Below are 21,066 nucleotides of genomic sequence, written 5' to 3' on the forward strand. Positions count from 1 at the left end.
AGGACTTAGTAAGTCAGCCAGAGGTTATGTGCCTATTGCAGAAGTGGATATGTGAGGTTCTCTGCCTGCAATTTGCAGAAGGTCAGACTAGATGATCATGATGGTACCTTCTGGCCGTAAAGTCTGAGTCTCTGAGAGAGGCAGATCCACAGCCTATATTATATTAGCACCGAACTCTGAGGGCTATTCTTCTCTTCCTTAATGCTCATTAGTTAACAGATGACTAAAAGAGTCCTCTACAGATTTGATATTAGGGCAGACATTCTTGGCAGTCTGCTAGTCACTGCAAAATCCAAGCATACATTTCTATGCCCAGATGAAATGGATTGTGTCTGTGTCCCTGAAAAGGGCATAGAATGGGACCTGTATTTCAAAGGCATTACCGAAAGTCCTTACTAGTATTGAATTATGACAGTGATATACTGTATAAAGTTCAGGATATCATCTCACTTACTTACTCAAAAGGATTTTTATTATTAAACTATCCAAACTTCCAAATGATACAAACAAAGCTATTTAACCACCCCAATTTGGGTAGGTAAGATGACATTTTGGATGTATTTATATATCACACCCATAAACTGATAGAAATACACCATATTGCTATCAGCATCTCATACAGAAGTTACCTTGCAGTGTATTACAAATGGTGAAGACATACAAGAAGAAAATCCTTGCTGATCCCCAGGCAAAAAAGGCAAAGCCCCAGGTTAAGCCAAGTAAGAATGTCAGGCTGACCATGCTCCGCAGATCATGGAGAAAGTCCTGCTTCCAGTTCCTGGATTTTATTTGCTGCTTTGATTTCATGATATGAATTTGAAGAAGAACATTGATGAACATCACTATGTTAATCAGAAATATTACGCAGAAATAGGCCACAACGGAGGTGTAAAAGACAATATCATCTTAAATCCAGCAACTATAGGAAAGGGGAAGAACATAGAAAGCTGAAAACAACTAATTAGGGAGCTATTCTGTTATCAATACAGCACATGGATGGGGATTGGTTAGAATTTTCTCAGATGATGTTTCAGTAGCAGATTCCTGCTTCTCCCTTGCTCCAGTGTGGTAGTAGTAGTGCCTCTGATACATAATTCCTTCCCTGTTTTGCTCATGAGATGCCATAGCTATGTGCTGCCCCCTGGCCAGTCAGATTGTAAATGCACAATCTATTATTACTGGCATCTTAGATAGAGCGTGGCAAAAAGCAAGTGGGAGTATTCCTGATGTAAACATTATTTCAAAAGAAAGGATAAAGGAGTATCTTAGTCTCACTGGAAAAGAAAGGTTGATGTGATCTAACTGAAGAATCCAAGATTATGAGAAGTTTGATAAGGACAAAGGAGATACAGGAATGAGAAGTTCAAAAACCCTGGGGAATTAACATAAGCACATGGAACACTGGACCAAATCATTTTTATGGAGAGACCACAGAACGCATGGAATAGGTTTGTCTTGATTTACAATCAGCCTTCCAAGGGGGCAAATAGGGACAAAAAACCTAATTGGCTTCAAGACTGATCTTGATAAGTTTATAGAGGGAATGGTATGATGAGACTGCCTACATGCCATTGCAGGCAATCTGCGACTGCTAGTAGCAAAGATCCCCAATGGCAGGTGATGGGTCACTAGCCTGGGAGGACTCTGAGTTACTACAGAGAATTCTTTCCCAAGTGTCTGGCTGTTGGGTCATGCCAACATACTCAAATCCAACTGATCACCATATTTTGGGTTGGGAAGGAATTTTTCTCTGGGTCAGATTGGCAGAGATCATGGGGTTATTTTGCCTTCCTCTGCAGCAGGGGCAAGGGTCATTTCCAAGTTTCAACTAGTGTAAATGGTGGATTCTCTGTAACTTGAAGTCTTTAAATCATGATTTGAGGACTTCAGTAATTCAGCCAAAAGTTGTGTCCTCTGTTACAGGAATGGGTAGGTGAGGTTCTGTGGCCTCAGCATGCAATGTGCAGGAGGTCAGACTACATGATCATGATGGTCTTTTCTGACCTTAAGAGTCTATGAGATTATGTTAATGTGTTCCAGAAGCAAAGAGATTCTCCAAAAAGAAAGAGGAATTGACACTCAAAGTGGCAAAGTAAAGAGAAGGAGACTAGCATGAACTAGAACAAATAAACGGAGCCAAGATGTTGGGCTAATTCCTTCAAATATACTTACAAAAAGGTGAAGAGTTCTGGTTTTTAGAAAATGATCCATTGCCATAAAAGTCTTTATTTATAATCAGGAGAGGAGCAACTACAACAGCTGGTATTCCTAATAGCATGGGAGAAAAGAGAAAGAGATTTTAAACAAAAACAAAAAAAAAAGGAAATCTGGAAGTGGGAGACATCTAATCTCTTCTGGGTGTGATAGTCCATGATTAATAATTATAGCAGTGATACAGATGTGTAGGTCAAGGTCTTGTCTCAATAACACACCTGAAGGCTCTGCTGAAATCATGTGCCTCAGAGCAGAATTGTCTGTCTATTTATGTAAACTGCAGATGAGTAGGCATAAAATACCCTTCATTTGCAAAATGTTCGAGTTCTCAAACATCTCCAGAAGGGATCCACTCTGCTAAAATAATAGCTCAAACACAGGCCCTACTAATTATTAGAAAATCTGAGAATGGCAAAAGACAAATGGTTAGTAGCACCCTGTGTAACAATCTAATGAGGTTGACATTTTTCAAATAGTACTTGTTCACAAATCTTCAGTGCCACTACTTTCCTGTTTACCATGTTCCTTTCAGCTCCTGTTTTTGTTGTTTGCCAGAATGATTGTTACAGACGTCATCACTGCTAAGAGCTGTGCCTAAACAGAGTTCTTGTAAGGCTAATAATCAGCATAGTTGTGTGCAAAATCTAATGACAAAGATGGTGATGTACATGTGGTATTTAAAAATAGTCACTCAATTTAGCAACTATCCAGGCAACTCAACAGAACTATAATCATTGCATCAAATTCTGCCCATTTTTAATGTAAACCTGCTTGTTAGCCCCTTTTTGCCAGTCTTCCCTGCTAATGGATACATGATGCCTTTGGTGCCCTGTTGTTTGGAGGGAGAGTGGATGGGGCCATGCTGCTGCTGGAGTCCCCCAAAAATATTCTGAGTGGAGCCAGTGTTCAATCAGAGGGCTCCCTGGAAGTGCATGTTGGAGTGGCAGCTACAGGACAGTGTGTCCTTGGAGATGGAGGGCGTGATCCCCCTCTACCTGGCCACAGAATGGAGACGGGCCATGGTTCTCCCCCCATGCTGCCTTCATTCAGGCAGCTGGTATGCACAGGATCACTAGGATCCCTCATTGTGAGTGATCCCTGTGCAGGGGCACGAGAGGTTGAAAGAAGCTCATTAAGTCCCCTCTCTCTTTGCATATCCATGGAGGGGGCCAATAACAGCCTTGCTCCAGCAGAGCAGGGCTGGGTGATGCTGACCCAAGAAGCCTTTGAATATAGATACTGCCTTGCAGGCACAGTACAGATCCACATGCCCATATTCCTGTGCAGAAGAGGAGCAGCAAGGACTATCTGCTACACTCCCATGTCCAGGAGTAGCTGTCAGCAGGACCTGTCTGGGCTAAGAAATCCTACTTGCAGTGGTGCAGTGCATTTTCATGTAAGGAATGCCTACATTAGAGCAGTATACCAAGCCCAGATATCAAGAGAGAGAAAGTGCTTACTTACCCCACCCAGCAATGCAGAATTTCAGTATGTAGTTTGGAATGTATATACTGAAGACTTTGATGAGAGCAAAGTACATGTGAACCGATTCCAGGCTCATCCATGTGAAGGCTACATGCAGGAAGTAATGAAGGAACACAGCCACTGTGATACACAGGCCATGGTTATTAAATGATGACAGCCAGGGATTGACCAGGAATAACAGGTTTAGCATCAGCAGTGCAGTGCAGAGATTTACCAGGATTTTTGAAGGATAGTCTCTAAGACGTTGCTAAAATAAAAGTGAAAAGAAATGAGTGTTTCCAATATTGTCATGGTGCAGTTGCACTTGCTGCCAGTTAATGAAAGGTTATCACATTTGTTCTCTAGCAGGAGGTAATAAAAATGTATATTCAATAGCCTAAGTGACTTTACAACTAAGCTTCATAAAAAATTTTTTAATTAAAAACACTTCCCTAATATCCAACAGCAGGGCATACCCTACACACTAACTTCTTTAAATAACAGACAGAATTCAATTCCCTGCTGGTTCCATGCTGCAAAGGCTAGGAGAAGATATTATCCATGTTCAGAGGAGCATTCTAGAATTGGCATGAGAGCAGTGGGTAGAAAAGACAAAACTTCATTGTCTTACAGCCATAGACCATGTTTTACTTAATACAATACTATTTGTATTATGACAGCACCTAAAGACCCCTCCTGAGATTATAGCCACATTGCACTAGACACTATAGAAACACAGAGTAAAAGACATGCCTTGCCTCAAAGAATTTATAATATAAACACAAGACATACAAAGGATAGGAGAAGGAATGCATAAATCTCTCTATTGTACAGATGGGGAACTAAGCCACAGAGAGATTTAGTGACTTGCCCTGAGCTCCCTATTGTGTCCAGGTCTCCTAAGTCCTATTCCAGTGTCTTAAACACAACACCATCCTTCCTCTTTGCAAATTTTAATTTAAATTAAATAAATAATAGAAAGATTTTTTTATTTTCATTTATGGGGAAAGAAAATGAACCCATCTAGGTGGTTATGAGGAGTTACCACCTCTTACTATCCATCAAATATTAAGTATATCCTGCATTGCATGCTACTTTATTCCTTATAATTGTGAGCAGGTAAGACATTAAGACCAGATTTTCAGGTGTGTATATACACTAAAGTGCCCACAAAAATGCATGCTCTGTTGTTGTGATTATGCACACCAAAAAGAATATTTGCAAATGCTAAGCAAAGAATAGTTTTTTAGATGCTTAAATGAGTACCTCTGTGCACAAAAACACCTAGTTTGCAAGTAGTTATAGTAACTACAACTGCATGTGCACTTTTCTGGACTAGACACTATGGGCCAAATTACCAGAAGTGTCAGGTCACCTTTTGTTTGTACATTAAGGAGACTAAAACAGCAAAAACACAGGGAAGAGAAAAATCCATACATGGGAAAGGAACTCCTTAAAACTGAAAGGGTTGCAGACAAACAGACTTTTAACTTAGAAAGGCAAATAAAAAATAATGAAAAAGCAAGAAGAAATGGAGGTCTAAAATCTACAATGCTACTATACAATTATGAGCTTCTCTTCAATCTAAATTAATTCTTGTGGTTTTCTACATGTGGAAAGAGCCTGGAATAACTATTGCTGAAGAGCTATTCTGCACTAGCTCTCTAGTTTTAGTGGGGAATAGCTATTATGCTTTAAAGTTACACACAAGCTATTTCACAGTAACTTCCCTGTGAGTCCCCATGTAGACAAACACTTCTTTCCAAGTTTCAGAGTAGCTGCCGTGTTAGTCTGTATTCGCAAAAAGAAAAGGAGTACTTGTGGCACCTTAGAGACTAACAAATTTATTTGAGCATAAGCTTTCGTGAGCTACAGCTCACTTCAGCTGTAGCTCACGAAAGCTTATGCTCAAATAAATTTGTCAGTCTCTAAGGTGCCACAAGTACTCCTTTTCTTTTTGCGAATACAGACTAACATGGCAGCTACTCTGAAATTCATTTGAGCATGAGCTGTAGCTCACGAAAGCTTACACTTCTTTCCAAAAGATCCTCCTATAGTTCTCCATAACTTTGCTTCATCATCATTCAGTTGGTATATTAGTTCATCAAAATACACAAAACATGAGTATTTCTATTCCACACCGTTGAATATCTTTTCAGCACTCTAAGACACAGCAATGGCAGAGTGATCCACCTTCCTGGCAGACCTGATGCACATTTACACTAAGAGCCTTTTATATTGCCCTTTGAGAATAAGTTCTCATAGTAAATCTGTCAGACACCTCATGGAGGATAAGGTTCATCAATGGCTATTACCAAGATGATCAGGGATGCAACCCCATGCTCTGGATTTCCTTAGGTCTCTGACTGCCAGATGCTGGGACTGGATGACAGTGGATGGAACGCTTGATGATTGCCCTGTTTTGTTAATTCCTTTTGAAGCATCTGGCACTGGCCACTGTTGGAAGACCGGATACAGTGCTAGATGGACCATTGTCTGACCCAGCATAGCTATTCTTATGTTCTCATAATCTGTGCTTACCATTTTTTCAGGATAACATAAGGCCCTATATTATTGGAGACTTTTCCCATACAATTTAAAATCCATATTGATCAAGCAAAATTATTTCTTTTATTCAAATTTGTCAGTGCCTATGTCCGGCTGTAGGTGCTTACTGGCCTGTAATTTTCAAAAAGAAGTGGATTCCTATCTTACTTTGGAGTAAATGTGAGCTTCTACTCTGAAAAGTGTCTCTAAAAATATGTTTATAGGATTCCATGATTATTGTATCTCAGTGATTTCCAAATACTGGATATGTGTTTAGTTTAAAAATAAAAAGGAGGCTTTTCTAGCTGCAAGCCCTACAAACTCTTCTGGATTCTGGCAAATGCTATATTTTTTCCATGTCATGCACCATAACCAGCAGGCCAAATTAGATCCTTGGTCAATCTATTCAACCCTGTTGTCTTCAGATTATGCCATCTGTAAAATCTGAGCAACTCACTGGAATCAGGGCCTGGGCCAGCTCCAGGCACCAGCTTTGCAAGCAGGTGCTTGGGGCGACATTCAGAATGGGGCAGCAGTCCATGTCCCCCCGGTGGCAATTCGGCAGCGACTGCTTGGGGCAGCAAAATTGGTAGAGCTGCCTGTGACTAGAATTTAGCAAACAATTCTGTGGATGTTTCACAAAATGAAGAACAACCCACTTACTCTCTTTTACCTGTGTTGGCGTTACAGTGCAATCAAGGGTTACAAGTAGGAAAAACTTGTGTTTTGTCACTCAAGTAAGAAGATATGACTCTAAATAACAGGTGCCATTTTTACCTGTCACTTTCCAGAGGAGATCTACATTTCAAGGCTGTGTTTAATAGGAACAACCTTTTATTTTCTGACTCCTTTAATGCTGCATATAGAGATTGGGACCAAACCATTGAACGTACAAGATATTCCATCCTCTTGCCATGACACTATATCCAGATGCAAGAGCAATGACAGCATATTAGGAACACAAGAGCTGCCAAATTGGTTCAAACCAGTGGTTGAATACAGCCCATACCATATCTCCAAGAGTGGCCAGTACCAGATGTTCCAGAGCAAGATGAAAGAAACACTGCAGTAGGCAGTTTTGGAATAACGTGTTCATAGGGGAAATCACTTCCTAATCTCCATTAGTTGGAGGTTGTCTTATGCCCTGAAGCATGAAGTGTTATATCACCACTATTCCACTGTATTATATTCAAATCATCTTTTCATCCTCTTCTTGTGTCTGATTGATCTAGCATCAATGTTACTGAAAACTCCTGCAGTGACTGCAGGGGTCATTTATTGCTTTTGCATGGGGGAAAAAACTATAAAAGAAAGGATTCAACTTACTCAAGAGCTAGGTGCATCACCAGCACTACCCCCAAGCAAAGGGCAGAGGCACCACATCCTGCATAGGTTATCAGAGTTAATATGTGATGATTCACACCATCTATCACTGTCCGGGTTAAGTCCAAATCCTAGGTCAAAATATAAAGAATTCTGGTCATTATTCATAACTGGCCTACGTCATGCAGAAAAAATCCAGTTGCTTCCTACATTCTCACATTAGGGAAAGAGAGCAGTTTCTAGTCTTTTTTTTTTTCTAAATGTTTTTATTATTTTTACAAACCGCTCATTTTAGAATGTAATGAAATACCAGAGACAGTGAAAATATCCAGTATTTAATTGCAAAGAAGTTGCAAAAGCACCATTCTCATTGCACTTCAGACTTCCCTGCGGCTTTTAAAGTAATACAGCAAAAATATTGAATGGACATTCATTTTGTAGAAGAAACTCTAATTTGTTAAAATGGGGATTGCTGAAAGTGGGGGATGGAGACACATGCCAGATGCTTCAAAGTGTGGGAGGATTCACCAAGTCAAAAGTACTTTCAAGAGCCAGGCTGTGAAAAACACTCAGTGAAATGGGCCTCACGCCCATATATTCCTTCCCAATGACGTTCATGACATGAATCTTGTTGCCTGACATAACTTGCTGCTATATGCTTTATATGTGACTTTTGAACCAAGCAAGAGTAATTTGTTTCCTTTTGTACTGAGAATTGTAGACATCATGCAGTTAAAACAGTTCCTACAGTGTATGTAACTGGAATGGCAATGGAGAATAGTGAGTTTACAATTTTGGTTCAGTCTGACTTGTTTTATTTAGAAATAGGACAAGCTGCATGAAATCTACAACATCCAAATTTCCTTCTTATAGAAGTAACATTTTTACTACCAGAGAGGGCTCTTGCATCTATATTTGAGGAGAGTAATGATGACCTCTAGGGACCAGTTAGTTTAATCACAGGTGTGTATTTGTGTTTATATTGCACATACCAAAGGGAAATGGACCACGTGTTTTCCCCCAGGCAGGTTCTCCTATGGCAGGGTGAGGAAATTCTGCTAGTGTCTGCTACATAGTTTATTCAGAATTCCCCAATCACTTTGCTTTTTGTTGCAACCATTTTCAATCCTTCATTTGTACACTGTCTGTTTTGATAAAGGTTTTTGAGCCAGGAACTTTGTTAAAGTACTTAACACACTTTTGGTGATACTGTAAATAATAGATGATAATGCTGGTACATTTTTAGATTAAGAGAGTTTAATTTAGTGACACTTTCCGGGAAACTGAACAACATTAGTTGCAGTTGGCAGGTAACTAACATTACCATACAACTCAATACAACAGCTAATGCAGTAATATTCATTAGGGAGAATTGTAAAGATGCAATGAAAGCTAAGAGGCATTGACAATTGCTGTGAAATGAATTTGTACTGAGTATGCAGTTGGACTTCAGTTTCTTTTTTAACTTAAAATTTATTTTTATTTGCTTTCTTTATTAGTATGACTTCCAGCAAAATACAATTTGCTCTCTAAAAGCTAATCTGGAACTAAGAGGTCTCCCACAAGTCCAGTGATGACTTGGTGTAGTGCCATCAGTGTCTTCTGGAGCTGATTCATGGAGTACTTACCAGCAACACTCCAAAATGGGTAAGATGGTTACAATAACAGATTGTGTAATTCATATCTCTGTGTTTCACTTCACACCCTGATGTATTCCAACCACCCAGTCCATCTGTACAATACAGAAAGGAATTTTTAACCAGTTAGTCATATCCAGTAATTTATAGCTCTGAAAAATGAAGGTGTGATTATGAGCTCAAGTTAGTACAGATCGCAGGGTCAGCTAATGGCTCACATGGGTGAGATTTCACACACGAACACATTTTGAATTGCTGTCAGAGATTAGAATCTCTAAACTTGTACAGATGAAACTTGGGAAATGAAGAAATATTTCTAGGACTACATATTTATATATATATATAGAGAGAGAGGTTGGCTAGATTACATCGAAGGAGGCGGGGACATGGTAAGTATTTGAAAGGTGGGGAGGAACAGTTTAGGTCAGGGGAGTCAAACATTCTGCTTGGAGACCAGATCTCTCCTGGTGTGACCTATTTATAACCTATTTATGTGGCTGGGATCACATATTCAGTTTCTGCAGAATCTAAACTCTCAGTTAAAAGAAAAAAATTTCTAGCATTGGTGAGTGCACAGAAAACTTTCCAAACATGAGCTGATTGGAGCTGTTATCTTCCTTAATCTGCAGAAAATGTGGGCCAAATTCCATGCTCAGCTACACTAGAATGACACCATTAGCTTAATGGGATAACTCTGAGAAGAATGTTAAACTTTCATTGCAAAACCATGATATGTAAAGCTTGAATCATGTATTTTAGGGGGAAAGAAGTGATCTCCCAGGAACTCCCAATCTCCCCTTTATTTGCCCCCCTTCAAAGGCTCTATTTTGGACCAGCCTGCCCTTCCAGATAGAGATGAATGGCTAAAGGGGCTCACTAGAGACTGACATGAAGCAACCCTTCCCCCTTCTGAAGCATTTTGGAGCTCTTTTAGTATTGTTTATAGTCCAATATTATGTCTACACTAGCACTTTTTTTGGTAAAACTTTTGTTGGTCAGGGGTGTGAAAAAAAACTCACCCCCTGACTGACAAAATATTCACTGACAAAAGGGCTGGTGTAAACAACACTATGTTGGCGGGAGAGCACCTACAACCACTTGTTCGGAGGAGAGCTCTCTCCTGCCGGCATAGCCAGCTACATAAGAGACCTTACAGTGGCTCAGGTCCGTAGTGTTGACATACCTAGGGTGACCAGATAGCAACTGTGAAAAAATGGGACAGGGGGAGGGGGATAAAAGGCGCTTATATAAGAAAGTCCCCAAAAATGGGACTGTCCCTTTAAAAATGGGACAGCTGGTTACCCTAGACATAGCCTAACTCTAATTTTTTGTTAGATCCATCCTGACACACTCAATAGATTTAAGTGCATTGACAGTGATTTTCTGTCATTTCTAACTAGGAGATCAGCTAGCCCTTCCTGTGAACGTTTCATTGTTTTGGGGAGGGAAGTACTTTTGTTACTGGGAACTGTTTTATCTTACCAGAAAGTATTACCAGAAAGTTCTGCTAGTCCACATTAAAAGCAGAACACAAACGAGATGGGCCAACCCCAAATCCTGGATCCTGTCACCCATGAATTCTGAGAACTTTCAGATTTAAATCCTGATCCAAATTTCATGACTGGCCCCTTTATTTATAATGGGCCAAACCAAAACCTTGGATCCAGACACTCCTACAAATTCAGAATCCCAATCCGAATTTGAGCCCACCCCAGCTCTGATTCTCCACTGACCCTAGTACTATACCTGTGTAGCTACGTTGCAGTCAACGGAGTTACTCCTGATTTGCAGCAGTGTAAACGAGTGCAGAATTAGCCCCAACATGCATACTCAGCAACCTTCAGGAAGCATTTTCAATAAGGATAACTTGTCCAACCTCATTCCTGTTTAATGAGCTAGAGATATGAACAGCACCTCCTTATGCTAACCTTACTCCACTGAATTAGTTGTGTTCAGTTGCATGTCCAGGTGAAGATGATTATAATAATACTGTGTGGGAGTCTAAAGCACTTATTGCTCCTTAACAACCATTAATAGACACCATCTCACAACACCACTGTGAGGGAGGAAATTGTTAACCCCATTTTACAAGTGGATGAGTGTCAGAATCAGGAATAGAAAACCCAGGTCTGTTGGTCTTATGCATTTATAATGTGGTGATTACTATCATATCTATATCCTGACTCCCAATCTTGTGCCTAGCCTGCCCGTAGGCTAATCATACCTACTTATTAAACGTTTGAAACTTAAATTAATCAAATCAATGTTACTCTTAAGTAAATTCAGTTTTAGATTTACTTTTACTCTGCTTTTAGCTTAGTTTTACTCTTCACCATTTGTGTTGATGCCTCATTACAAGTACTGCTAGATGACCATCCCTCAGTAATAACACTGATTATATTGGTTGTCATAGAATGGCTGGCCCCTTGAGGGAAGATGGAACCCGGCCCATCTGTGACCAGCATAACCTGCCTCCCCAAGTGCAAAAAATTGGTAACATACCTCAGTTAGGCCTCTGATAAAGGAGAGGATTGGATAAAAAGTCCAGAAAAGGCAGATGCCTGTCACAGTCCCTAGGGAAGGGAGTTACTGAAAGAAGCTGCTGGGGGAAAGGAGTCTGAGCCACAGTCCCAGGAAGAAGGACTGTGACATCCTAGATTTGAGTGGTGAGTTATGGATTGGGGAGGCCAGAACATAAAGCCACAGTCCCAGGAAGGTGGACTGTGCAACTCTCACCCTGAGGGGGGAGCAGAAATGAATGTTTGTGGATGCTAAATTATACTGAATAAGTTAGACCCTAGAAGAGGAGGAACTATTGTTTCAAAGAGCTTGGCTGTGACTGAATTATTTTTGGGGTACTCAGAGAAACTGAGGCAGGGTGCCTGTGGGCCACCCCAGGCCATGAGGGGGAGACTTGGGATGGCATGTGCACACTGGTGTAGACTTCAATAAGAAGCACATATCCTAGATGCACTTGACCTGAACTATAGACATCAGTGTTTGTAACGGCACATTACAGGCCAAGGGCATCATCAGGATGGTGATGGCTAAAATATGGCAACCTTGTAAATAGTACTTACTGTTCTTCGTAAAGTCCCAAAACAAACAGTGCACTGTAGTATTGTTCTGAAAGAAAGGAAAATGAGTGCTGTGACATTGCTGTACGCTCCCTTTAATGTTTGCTCTTTAACTCTGACTGTATGAGAAGTGATCAATCCTAATTTGTTTTCCACTCTGAGGGGCAAAAACTGGGTTTGGCAAAGACTTCTGCAGAGGTTGTTTGGTTCAACAACAGCTACCTGGCCAGTTGCAATGCAAGCTTCCTCCATGTTGCCCTGTCAATGTGTCTCAAGTATGACCTAAGTAGCCCATTTAGAAATAAAAGTGGAGTTTAGTCTGTTCTCATTCACACCTGGGTCTCTGCTGAGACCATAAGCAAGGTTCCCAAATGTGCTGGTGGTTTTTGGGATGTGCACTCCTGTCCACTGAGAGCTGGACTTAAGATTACCAGCAATCTCACATGTGCCATCAAAAAGCTCTCAGATGGTAACAATTTTTACTGCCTATCTGGGCTAGATTAGAAGGGGCATCCTAGAGATCAGTGGTTTTCCCATTACCAGTTTCCTCCCATCAGTATGTTTATCTTATTCTGTAAGAGTTAGGCTATGTCTACACTATGGACCTTACAGTGGGACAACAGGGCCTGGACCAGTAGACCAGCTTGGTCACACACTTGCTGTGAAACCTTTTAGGCAAGTCACCTAGCTATTCTGTGTCTCAGCTTCCCATCTGTCAAGTGAGGAGGATGATACTCACTCACCCACCCACCCTTGGGAAGTCCATGGAGAAATATGAATGGAAAGCGCAATATAAGTATTACATAATATGGCCAAAGCTTTGTGCAGGAGGAGGGGGTGAATTTCACCCTAAATGTTAATATGCAGTATTTCTAGGTAATGCCTGAAGGCTGTAAGAAGAAACAAAGTGCTTTCCTCTGCCTTTCTGCCCTTACAATACTCCAAAAAGTTGTTTCTGATTAATACGATCTGCAATAAAAAGCAGGCTCCTCTCTGAAACTGTGTGTTTTCATGTACTCTTTGTAACAAAAGGACACAACTAAATTTTAGCCAAGGGCCTACTGATTGAAAAGTGCATCAGTATACTGTGGGCCACTTCTGCAGATCAAGTCATATTTCTGCATGCCAGCACCCAGACTGGGTGTAGCATTTTTGTGTTTATGTTGCGGTCTCTTTGCACTATCTAAGTGCTGAATTATAGTTTCTTAATCTTAATTAATAGGCGTGGGGGGGGGAAATCAACTTGTGTTGGTTTCCCTGAGATCAAGGGAAAAGAGTGAGTGCTGCTTAATGCCAGCTAGAGATTTGGTAAGGGAATGTATGCTTAGGTAACTTGTGTGAATTAGACAGACCGCCTGAAATCCATTTGAACTGCTCATCTTGCTGTTGCCCTGCAGCATGCAAAGATTAGTTCAGTAGGAGGAATGTTTCAAGTGGACAACAAGACAGGAAATCCTATTTTAAGGATGAACAGAGATGAAATTGAATTTAATTGAAGAGGCTGGTGATTAAATAAAAATGCTATACCTTATTTGGTTTTATATGCTGTAGAAAAATATTCACTGGCTCACTGAGGTTGTGAATTGATACATTTTCAACGCTGGCACTCACAACATGGGTGTTCAACACGTCATTCCTGCGACTGCTATCCTGTAATGGAAATGTACAGAAAATAAGAGTTCAGGTTATTCAGGCTACTAGGATTCCAACTGTTTGCTGTCTGGTTTGTTTGAAAACTGTGTTTATTAGAATCAATGAGAGGACACCTGGGAATGCCTGATTTAATTCAGATTCACGCTATTTATTTAGGAAATGTAGTTAGGGGGAAATTCAGAAACAAACTCTCTTGTAATTAGCTAAAGTGAAATATAGCTGCAACCATATTGACTGGACCAGGAAAGTTTCACAACCATTTCCCTACAACAAGGCAGTCTGTGGCATATCACTTAAAATGTTAGGCATGAAGCCCAAAAGATTGAGAGCCCTTCAAGGGAGAGACAATGCCTTCTTGTATGTGCAGAGGCAACCCTTTGTACACTGAGTGCTACCATAATATAAATTAAAATAATATCAAGGCTTTTCTAGTGTGCCCATCTTTATAGTATCTGGAGTGCAACAAAATTCCAAAAAGCAACAGAACAGTCCGCAAGACTGCATATCATTGTTGCTATTATTTTTAATGATAATTTAACAGGCATTATGCATGTTCTGTAAGAAACAGTAAATTATACTGAAGGAGAAAGATTAGGTTGTGTTCTGATTAGTTTGTAAAGTAAAAGAGTTGGGATAACACCAAATAGGCAAGATGAAAATTACTCAAATCTCTGTAGATAATGATCAAAGAAGCCTAGAAACACAGAAGGCCAGTTAGGCCATCCACTATGCTCCCCACAGATGCACCTTACCCCACATTTATTATTGCATGGTCCACTCTAGTTTTAATTGTGCCCAGCAATGCAGCTTCCTCTAGCTAATAGATAACTCTGCCAGGATCCTTTCCCTGCACAGTTTAGGAGAAGCAGTTTATCTAAATACTATTAGGCTAGTGTTCGCTAATGACAATATTTACCACAAAGAGCGAAGTTGTTCCAAAAAAATTAAACTGAATCTTTGAATGATATTCTTGATCTAAAGATTGGCTCCCCAAGTAGCTCCTCAGCGATCTTGGCAAAAACACAGCAGCCCAGGCCTTTTTAAAAGGTTCTTCACGTATATCAATCTGTATGAAAGAGAAAAAATGCTCAGAGATATGTCTGCCTCAGGCCTAATACACGGTAATATCCCTAGGCACTAGCTTCTTGTGGGGGGGGAGGGGGGATTTCCCTTTCAAGTTGTTTTCTTTGTGAACATTTTATTCAGTCTGGAAAAAAGTGTCCCTGCAATCAAAGATAAAGGTGAACGGCTGTTTCCTTCCTGTACCCCACCCAATAGTGGGATTGGGTCAATAACAGACATAGGATGGGAATGTTTTACAAACACAGGGCCATCATGATGGGGTATTTAAACCTCCCATTGGTTATCCCGGATTAACAGAAACCTTAACCAATTAGGCTGCTGGCTGGCACCTGGAGGGGTGATAGGCCTAATTGATCAAACCCAGTTGGGTCTTCATAAAGGAAGGAGCATAGGGCAGTAGGATAAGGGCGAGATCCAGGAGACAGGTAGCTGGCTGTCTTGTGGGCTAAAGACTGAAAGAAACAAGAAGCTAGAACTGGAGGATTTAAAGCTAGAAGGGAGGCTGGGGGTAGTAAAATCTTTGGCCACACAAGTTTTTCTGAAAGCAGTGATGCCAAAGATTGTTTGGACTGAAATATGAGGGGCAATAGAGAAGAGCTCTGTAGTTTTTCCGTAGGCACTAGAAAATGGCATTTTGTGGGAGTGGGTCAAGCTCCTGGGGTTGACCCTTACACAAGGGCAGGAGCTAGACCTCTTGGGAGCAACCTTGGAAGGTGTTGCTTGTTACAAAGAGCCCAGGAAGGGGCTGGGGGAAAGGCCTGAGGAAAGACACTTGGTGGGAAGGAGTCCAGAGAGGCAACAGCAGGAAGTCTGATGAAACAGACTTTGGTTGTTTGTCCAACATCCCTGGACTGTAACCCAGTGTAGAGGGTGGGCCTGTGTTCCCCTGCCAGCTACTGGAAGGTGGTGTGAAGCCTCTCAATGGAAGGAGGACAAGGATAATTCAGAGTCCAGAGAGAGGGTTATAAGGACCAGTAGGTCCACTTTGACACAAGGTCCTGGAATTATTTGTTGGACTTGCTTTCTGTTCCCCTGAAACGGTTGGAATGAAAACGTGACCTGGCTGAGTCGTGAGAAGAGGTGGAACACCACAGGTCTGGAGTGACCACCAGCAGTGGGTGGTAAAGATGGAGATTCTGCTGTGCCAAGAGGGGGGCATGCCTGTGGTGAGCGAACACTTCAACAGCCATATACTCTTAACTATGCAGGAGCAGGGAGCACAAATGCAGCAGTTCCAGGCAAAATGGGTTACCAGTGCTATGCAGGAACATGTGCATCAAGATCAGTCTGTCACTCTGTAAAATGATGGGTGGCTTCACCAGCCAGGGAGGAACTCCAAGCATTAGTTCTGATAAGACCTCTTCATTGGGGGCTTGTTTTATTATCCACAAAACAAAAGCAAGCTAACTGAAAATCACTCAGCATTAATCAAAAGAAGTATTCCCTGCTCCAGCTAGCCATGGAAGTATACACCCTTCTCCGTGGTTTTCCTTCCTCTTATACTCTGCACCAAACAGCTGTGACCAGCTGGAAGCCTCTTAACTCTTTACAGGCTATAGTAGCACTTTTACCTTGTCACATACTTCCTTACAGGACAGTTAATGATAGATCTCAAAGGGTTTATGGTTTGAGTACATATAAGGCTTATCTGAACTATCCTCTTTGCTCCATTTTTCTAACACAATTTTTGGTTCTGTTTTTGACTGTAAGTGAAGTAAATTCTCCAGGCACTTCAGAACCTCAAATTTTGTGAGTATGATTCTACAAAGAGTGAAGATTCTGATGCACACAAGGTTTTAGGGTGCGGCAGTTAGTGCTTGAGCTCTAAAGATGAAAAGTGCTATACAGTACAAGAGCTAGGTATTGTTTATTATTTTTCCCCAGGCCAATTCGCCCATCACTTTCATGGACTGGAAACAAAACACAAAGGAGGAAATTCTTTTTAAGAGTTAGTTAAAAAATTAGGCAGGACAATGGGAGGTGTTTGGATGTGAATATGGATTCAGTTTAGGCTGTAGTTTAGGGTTCATGTAGAGTCAGGACTGGTTTTGTGTTTGGATTCATTGGTATTGAAATCTTGAAAGGCATTTCTGTGTTAGGTTTTTTCTTTCCACCGCCCCCTAAAAGGACACAAATGTCATGACCAACTGATTAAATAAGATTCCTACAACTTTGAACTGTGGAAATGTTCTTGTAGTAGTTCTGACCTATCTTGACTGGAACCATTAAACACAACTCTCCCAGTATGGAATCCATCCTAGGACCAAAGCCAAAGGGCAGACTTAGAATTTGAACTGAAAAGGGATCAGATTTGATATTCATGTGTAATAGATATAGTAGATAAAACTGAACTATTTCTCTAGTCATTACATCATATTAAGAAAAGAGGTTTGAGGGGGATGATGGAGAGAATGGGGTTGTGGCAAGAACTCTAAACCAATACTTTGGTCAATTCACAGAAATATGGGCTAGAGCCTCAGTATGTGTTGATTTTAAATAATTAATCCAAATTACTAGTTGAGGATTGGTGTCTGATTGCAGGTAGGTTTATTCATGTCTCTTCATTCCATCATCCAAGATCATGAGCTAAAGCTTTCATCTCACCGTGGGATCAATGCCTTTCTCATATGAGGTAACTCCAAAGGCTGCTCCTTGGAAACCACTGGGATCTGGACGTATCACAGCCAAAGCCAGTACAGCCAATACTATTGAATCATTTCTCCCAGTATAAGGCATCTTGAAACCTCTCTCTTCAGTAGTCCTTAAGATTCTTTATCAAGTATAACAAGAAAAAGACATCTTGAAATGTTTCTATTACCATGACATTTCTGATTTATCAGAAGTATGGACTAAACACTCTGTTCTGTCCCCTGGATGACTGTGTGGCAGGCATGAACATTCAATGGAAAACAGGACCAAAACTTGCAGTTTCCATTCAGGCAAAATTCCTATTGAAATCTAGTGGTAGCTTTGCCTGATTAAGGATTGTAGGCTCAGCCCTACTATCCACAGCATCACCCTATTATAGCATTGTATTGGCAATATTTATGGTTATTAAAGAAAATAAACAAAGCCAACTTCACTTTTCATTTGGAAGACCTGAGGCCAAAGTACATGCCATTTATCTTCCTAGCCTTGGTAGAGATTTGTCAACCAGTAGGAGGCTGTAGAGTGGGGAAAATGTATGCTAAGACTGCAATGGTTGTGGATGGAAACCTTAATAAGTCTTCTTCATCTGGCCCTGATTTCCAAGTTGCCATTGGGAGAGAACCTGCTTGATGTATACTTTGTCAGGACAAGTGAATGAGGGTCCGCAATAGGATTCCTTCAGATTATAGCCTGCCCAGAGCTGTGAAGCCTGGAGTTCACTTTGAACTTCACCAAAACATCTCAAGCCAAGATTTCAGTCCAGGGCATCTCTGGGTTACAGGGTGATTTGGTCAGTCTAAAGTTTTGTTCCCCATGTAGGTACTTATAATGAGCTCTTCAATCTAGCAGACAAAGGCATAATGAGATCCAATGTCTAGAAGTTGAAGCTACACAAATTCTGCTTAGAAATAAGGGGTTTTTTTTGTTCATTTTTTTTTTTAAACCATTAGGGTAACTAATCTTTGGAAAAGAAATGCTCAAAGCTACTTTGAATAAGACTTTCCTGAATTAATTCCTGTGGTCTGTTACATAGGAGGTCAAACTAGATTATCGCAATGGTCCCACCTGGCTTTATAATCTGTATCTGTTAACATAATACAGATTCTTATGGAACCACTTAGAAGCAGGTGCTTCTGAGGATTTATCACAATAATCCTCTCCTTAAAGCCAGAGGGATCAATGTGTCCCTGCTATGGACTCTCTGTTTTTTAGAAAACAAGGTTGTAACTTCTTAAATTCTTCAAAACTCAAATAGTTCTAAAATAACAGATTGGGGGAGGGAGGTTCTGCCCCTAGATAACTTCTAAATTATTATCTCTGCTTGGTAGTGTGGTGGCACCTAGACTCCCCAGGCAGGATCAGGGCCTCAGGGAACACCTGTAACAGACAACGGCCCCTGCCCCGACAAGCTCACACTCTACGGAGGAGTTCAGTACAAAGTTTTCACCAGGATTTCTTTTTTTTTTTTTTGTAATTGTAAAACACATTTTTAAAAAGCGGGGGTGGTTCTGTACTGCCAGCAGGCATACCTCCCACACAGCAGCGAGAGACTCTCTTGTGAGAGAATATTGCCAAGAGGCTCATAATGACACTGAGAAGTGTCATCTGGCGTATTATTTAAACTATTTTTGGCATATTTTTTTCCTGTTTAGAAAGACCACACACACACTTGCCCAGCTCTTTGCAGTAGGCAACTTTATACACTTCCTCGAAGAGACAGACATATGGACTGACTTTAAATTGAAAGCTTCATTTTGCTCGGAAACTTTCAAAAATGTTGATGAAAGCAAAACATCATGTGAAACTGAGAAACTTGCAAACTGGGGCAATCTGCAAAGTCAGAGCTGGAGAGAGAACTTTTTAAGTAACTGTATCTAGTGTTGATGACTGACATGATCATTTACCAGCCCTGGCAAGGGGCACTCTCAATTGACACAGGCAAACACTTTCAAAATAAGTGTCTGAAGTTAGGTTTCCCCAGCCCCACATTTCAGGTCTCAGTTAAGAAAAGTGATTTTTTTTCAAAAGTACTGAGCAACGTGAACTACAGTGGGAGCTGCTGCCTGCCCAGCCCTCTTGAAAATCCCACCACTTATTTAGGAGCCTAAATACAGAGTTGGGAACCTAACTGTAGGCAAAAAGAAAAGGAATACTTGTGGCACCTTAGAGACTAACAAATTTATTTGAGCATAAGCTTTCGTGAGCTACAGCTCACTGCATCGGATGCATTTGGTGGACTCTAAGGTACCACAAGTCCTCCTTTCCTTTTTGCGAATACAGATTAACACGGCTGCTACTCTGATAACTGTAGGCACTTATTTATGAAAATCTTTGTCACAATAATATAGTAGAGATGGCAGGAGTGGTTCTCTTTGCCCCCAAGTGGGAGAGTGTCCGTCCATCTGTCTCTCTCTCTCTCTGCCCCCAATCAGTAGTTATACAGAGTGGAACAGCTCCACTATGCAGAGACTGAAGGAGACCCACATCTGAGTATCCCACAGTTCAGGGGTTAGAGTACCCTCCTGAGCCTTTCAGCCTCTTAGGCAGAGGGGGGAATTGAACCTGGGCGTCCCACCTTCCAGGGGAGTATGCCAACCACTGGGCTAAAAGGCATAAAGTGGTCAGCAACCACATCACTGCCTCCTCTGGCCAGATCTTGAATGGTAGGTGGCTCTGAGCATACCTACTGGATTGGGCCTTCCAGGAAAAATAGATGCACCTCCATCTATCTTCCCCCAGTTTATGGCTCTCACTGGGGCTTAGGCAAGAGATGGGTCTGGACACCTAGAATGTAGGTCACATGCCCAGAAGCAGAAACATAGGCATTTGGGGAACACTTACAGCAAATATCTAGGCACTAAGTAAGTTAATTGGCAGGTGGGCAGGGGGATTTTAGATCACAGTGGTGCCTACAATAGGACTTAAGTGCCTAACAAATGTATTTGAGCATAAGCTTTCGTGAGCTACAGCTCGCTTCATCAGATGCATCTCACAAAAGCTTATGCTCAAATAAATTTATTAGTCTCTAAGGTGCCACAAGTACTCTTCTTTTTGTGGATACAGACTAACACGGCTGCTACTCTGAAACCCATTGTTTAAAGAAGCTATTCCTTAGTGATTTCTTTAACTTCTGTACAAGTGATTTACTAGATACTTTACTTACCTATTGGTCACTGTTTGCAAGCCATGTATTCATTTCTTTCCACAAAATAGAGTTCAGTATTTTTAATGTAGTCACAGCAAGTGGCCTGCTTATCTCATCACACTTCGAAATAGCAGAGACTTTGTTTACAATAACCTCAATTTCTACCTTATCCAATGCTGTAAAGTTTATCAGATTTAAAAGGTGTTCTGCAACATCCTCCGCATTTTCTGGAATAAATTAAAAAACACAGAGGTGACTAAATGTTTCGCAGTAT

The 21,066-nt window shown here is 41.0% G+C and overlaps 1 protein-coding gene across 1 annotated transcript in view; it reads left to right on the forward strand.

Moving 5' to 3' along the window:
- The window catches only part of MAP7D3 (MAP7 domain containing 3), a 253,954-nt gene that overhangs the window by 52,373 nt on the left and 180,515 nt on the right, over positions 1–21,066 (forward strand). The window contains exon 2 of the mRNA XM_043492118.1: positions 9,048–9,195. Coding sequence (XP_043348053.1) covers positions 9,192–9,195 — 4 coding nt within the window. The 5' untranslated portion in view covers positions 9,048–9,191. The remainder of the gene's footprint in view (positions 1–9,047; positions 9,196–21,066) is intronic.

Source organism: Dermochelys coriacea, chromosome 9 (genome assembly GCF_009764565.3).
Source record: "Dermochelys coriacea isolate rDerCor1 chromosome 9, rDerCor1.pri.v4, whole genome shotgun sequence".
Taxonomy (NCBI): domain Eukaryota; kingdom Metazoa; phylum Chordata; order Testudines; family Dermochelyidae; genus Dermochelys; species Dermochelys coriacea.